This window comes from Cnephaeus nilssonii, assembly GCF_951640355.1.
Source record: "Cnephaeus nilssonii genome assembly, chromosome: 15".
Lineage (NCBI taxonomy): Eukaryota > Metazoa > Chordata > Mammalia > Chiroptera > Vespertilionidae > Cnephaeus > Cnephaeus nilssonii.
In genome coordinates this window covers 31222640-31227647 of record NC_137086.1, presented here as the reverse complement: position 1 = coordinate 31227647, position 5008 = coordinate 31222640, and the positions used below count along the sequence as shown (strand labels likewise).

General features: G+C 46.2%; 1 protein-coding gene across 1 annotated transcript; it reads right to left on the bottom strand.

Annotated features, from left to right (window-relative positions):
- Positions 1 to 495: 495 nt before the first annotated feature.
- On the bottom strand, positions 496 to 1714 carry LOC307111920 (F-box only protein 31-like; the record flags this gene model as incomplete). The annotated part of the gene is made up of 1 exon (XM_079792158.1): positions 496 to 1714. The coding sequence occupies exon 1, from the start codon at positions 1642 to 1644 to the stop codon at positions 496 to 498; it is 1149 nt and encodes a 382-aa protein (XP_079648284.1). The 5' UTR covers positions 1645 to 1714.
- Between the last annotated feature and the right edge of the window lie 3294 nt (positions 1715 to 5008).

Sequence of the window (5008 nt, the reverse complement as noted above, 5' to 3'; positions counted from 1 at the left end):
CAGTTGCAGGTTCCGACCCAGCCCAGGCCCTGGTCAGGACGGCAACCAATCAATGTGTTTCTCTCTGTCTTGCCTTCTCTCTTCCACTCTCTCTATATATTTCATTGACTTTTCACAGAGAGGAAAGGACAGGGACAGAGAGCTAGAAACATCGATGAGAGAGAAACATCGAAGAGCTGCCTCTTGCACACCCCCTACCAGGGATGTGCCCACAACCAATGTACATGCCCTTGACCGGAATCGAACCCGGGACCCTTCAGTCCGCAGGCTGACGCTCTCTCCACTGAGCCAAACCGGTTTCGGCTCTTCCACTCTCTCTAAAAATCAATGGAAAAATATCCTCGGATGAGGATTAAAAAAAAAACAACAAACAAACAAGAAAGTGGGTAATCTGGTCAGAAGGTCAAATCTCCAAAATTCATGCAAGCTGCTCTTCTGAATCGGCTTCCCCCTGCTGTTTGCCCCTGGGGCAAGGGAGGGGCCGTCCGGGGATCATTACTGAATGTTCTTGAGCATCTCCTGGAAGGCCTGTGGGGATGGAGCCTCGGCATTCTGGAAGTTGACCTGGGCTCTGCTGTACAGGCTGAAGCATTTCAGCTCCAGCCAGATGAACCCGAAGTGGTCCTCATCGAACAGGATGAAGACTCCAGGGATGCGCCGGTAGTTGGCAAAGCCATAGATGGCAACAGTGCCCACGCCATAGAAACACATCCTGCAGGTTCGGGGGTAGTTCCGGTTACTTGATCTCACGCCCACAGGCAGAACAAACTGGACAGGCTGCTCCTCCAAAGCTGCAGTCCCGGACTCCCCGACACTGGGCTGGACGGGGCTCTGCCAGCCAAGGCTCTCGCCGTCCTCAGTCCTGTCTCCTTGCTGCTGCTGCTGCTCCTGAATAACCTGCTCGTGAACCTCCTGGACGATGCAAGAGAGCTTGTTGAAGTCGCGGAAGATCTCAACATTGAGCAGCTGGATGCGGTGCATGAGGTGGATCTCTATCAGCTGCTGCCCGGCAGGGACCTTGAGGTCACCGGTGATCTTCGTGACCCTGGCCTGCTTCCCATGGAAGCTGAGCATGACAATCTCTAGGCCGTGGATATCGTGGGTGCCTTTGAAGAGGCCTGGCCGGATGAGGTCGCCCGGGTGGCTCGGCGGGAGGTACATGCGGCGGTAGGTCAGGCAGTTGTCATACTGTTGGTAGATGAACTTCATCAGGAAGAACTGCAGCCTGTCCTCCTGGAATATGTCCTCCAGCGTCTGCTCCCATTCTTCCCTCAGCCACCTTCCTAAATCCTCTCGGTTCCAACTAGATATCCCGTGGGAGTCCATGTGGTTGCACTTGGTGGAGAACCTGTCCTTCTGAATCTGCATGTGGCATCTGTGGGGTCCTCTGTGGCCGTACATGCACTCCACCTTGATCGATTTCCTCTGTGTCAGGCGAATTCTAAACACGGGCCTGAACTGCATTGGGTCATCCATACGTGGGTTATGGGGAGGCAGGTACATCCAACCAATAATGTGTAAGCCGTTCACCACTACATTCAGCAGTCCTCCATAGGGCCCATTATCTGGCTGCCACAATCCCAAAACGTGTCTGTTTGGGTGGAGCAGTTTCGCATAGACTTCCCGACAAGACATACCCATCATCTCCAGGCTCTGCAAGTTTTCACAAACGCCATACTCCTCCCGGCAGCGCCGTCTCCAGATGCTGTCGGTGTGCAGGATATGGTGGAATCTGGTGCAGGCCCCGGCCAGGCTGGGCAGGTCGGTGCCGGGGAGCGAGGCAAAGATCTCCATCAGTAGCTCGGAAGGCAGGTCCTGCAGCGAGCAGCGTGGGGGTGGCGGGGGCGACATGGGGCTCGCGACCCCTCCTTTCCCCGCACAGTGCCACGCTGCAGCGTCCGCCTCGAGGTGCTCCTCTTCTGGGGCCAGGGCCGGGGCTGGCTTGCTGTCGGCTGCCGCAGTCTCAGCTGGGCCCCGGCCCTGCTGGCGACACCGGCATCCCCGAGAAAGGCCCACGCCGCAAAGGCAAGCGCACTCCTTCTCCATGTCTGTCCGAGTAACAGCCAACATAGACAGCAGGGGCCTCCACAGCCCGGCTTTAAGCTGGCACCGTCCCGCCCAGCCACGCCCACTCAGAGAGGAGCCAATTGTAGGACTTTAGTAACACTCTCAAAACCCAAACCCATTTACAGTCACCTCCCTATCCCACCCTACCCCTAGCCCCAGGCAGTCACTAATCTGGTTCTGTTTGGATATGCCTCCAGGGGTATGCCTATCGGGGACATTTTACATAAATGCAGTTATAATACCTGGTCTTTTGTGACTGGCTTCTTTCACTTAGCATAACATTTTAAAGTTTTATGTATGTCATATCATGTCCTGGTACTTTGTTTTTCATATTGGCGAATAATATTCTAGTGTATGGGTATACCACATTTTGTTTACCCATTCATCGGTTGATGAATATTTGGGTTGTTTCCAGTTTGGGGCTCTTATGAATAACGCTGCTATGAACATTGTGTACCAGTTTTTGTGTGAACACGTTTCCATTTCTCTTGGGTATGTAGCCAGAAGTGGAACTTCTGGGTTGTATGGTAACTCTATGCTTAACATGTTGAGAAACTGCCTAAAATGTTTTCCAACATGGCCCTACTATTTTACATTTCCACCAGCAATGTATGAGGAATCCAATTTCTCTACATCTTCATTAATACTTTTTTTTTTTTCATATTATAGCCATCCTAGTGAGTGTTGAGCGGTATTTTATTATAGTTTAGAGCAGAGTTCTTGACTGTAGGTTGACTTGACCTTGAACTCCATATGGGAAATCTCTTCTATCCTTGGTCTTCACCCAACCTCAGCCAAATCTCTCAGGCCCCTGGTAGGAATGGGCTCCCGAGTTGTGAGCAAAGATGGACTTGAGTTCTTCACTTTCAGTTGACCTCAGTTCTTCACTTTCAAGTGACTAATCTTGCTAGTTCCTTGGGTGAATGGATGTCCTCAAAAAAAAAAAAAAAAATGTGCCCACTATGAACATGGTTACTTTTCCCATGTACTGAGCCTGGCCCTGCCCATTCAGACAGGCTTCCATTCTCATGTTGAGAGCAGCTAGATTCCTTCTCTCCACTTTTCTGGATTCCTACCAGAGAAACACTCTCACCTTTGGAGGGTTCTCTTAGTGCCCTGGGAGGAACTTGACTTGCTTTTGTCAGGAACAGGCATTTAGGGTGGTTTATTTTATAGAGGGGTGTAAATTCCACCTGCCATAGACACTGACTTCGATCATTTAAACACTAAAATATTCTCAGCCACTCCTCTGAAGAATAGCCCTATATTATTATTGGTATGTAACGTGGTAATGGTGTAAAGACTCTTCTTTTAGGAGCCTGTATTGATGGGATTTTGAGGGGTGGTCTTCAAAGGTACATGTGTGTTTGGTGGGTCTAGGACAGTGGTCGGCAAACTGCGGCTCGCGAGCCACATGCGGCTCTTTGGCCCCTTGAGTGTGGCTCTTCCACAAAACACCACGGCCTGAGCGAGTTTATTTTGAAGAAGTGGAGTCAGAAGAAGTTTAAGTTTAAAAAATTTGGCTCTCAAAAGAAATTTCAATCATTGTACTGTTGATATTTGGCTCTGTTGACTAATGAGTTTGCCGACCACTGGTCTAGGAGAACCTAGGAATGTGAGTGCAGCTGGTGTATGTAGCTAGGAGGGCTTGATCGGCTATTGAAGGGGTTCAATAATCTTTTCTCTCCCAGGATTGAGAGAGCCAGAGACACCACCACCCTAGGAAGAAATCTGTGAAGGAAGATTAAAGGTAAGTCAATAGATCAAAGGAGAGATAGAGGCCTGCTGCTATTGTTAGAGGCAAAAAAAAAAAAAAAAAGAATATTGGGAACAAGCTGTGGTTATGGGAAATATTAATAGTGCTCTGTTAGCCATGATTGCCTTGTGTTGGCTAAAGAAAGGACATTCTGACCTGGCTGGGAGTTGTATGCCCCCAAGATTGGGAGTCTATATTGGACCAGGGAGTCAACCTTGGAATGTGGCCCATTCTCATTCAAGAACGGCCTATTATCATGGAAAGATTAACAACCTTGTTGCCCAAACAATGGAGTCCCACCCCAGCCTCCTACATGCCTGTAATCCCTACTTTCCCATACCTGTAATTCCTACCTCCCCATGTAATCTTTTCTTATCCAATACTAGGGGCCCAGTACGACAATTCCTGCACCTTGAAAGGAACTGTGAGTAATGGGGGAATAAGGACACATATGTAATAACTTAATGAAATCGGTTACTTCTGGAGAAAATGCGATATGATAGGAGCTCATTCAAGCTTCAAAAGTTTGGGAAATGTACTATTCTTCAACTGGGATGTGAATACAGAATTATTTGCTTAATGATTATTATTATTCAAAGGGTATATATATGGAATTTACATGTTCATTTGTACAAATGATATATTTAATTTTTAAAATAAAAACTAAAGGTGTAAACTGTATATCAAAAATATCAAAGCATTAAAAGACAAGGGACAAAGTAAAAAATATTTTATCAAATCTAAGAGACAGAGTTATTACATTTTTTAAAATCCTATAAACATTTAATCAAAGATAAGCTAAACACTAAAACAGACAATCTATTTTAAAAATTATAAATGTGCAAGTAAATACATAAAAAGGCATTAAACATTACTACTGATTAATGAAATAGAAATTAAAGGAACCATGTAATGGCATTTTCAACTGTGAGACTGTCAAAGATAAAAATAAAAGGATAGTATAGGATAAAAAAAATCACTCATTCCCTAGAAGGGACTATTCATTGATACATTATTTCTAGGGAACAATTTGGCAACAGATTCACAAGCTTTACTGTGTGCTTACTATTTCACTTAAGAATTATGCTTCTAGAAATTCATCCTAAAAAAAACAAAGTGTCTTTATGTATGGAAAACTTTTTATAATAGTGTAAACTTGGAAATAATTTGAATATCTAATAATTA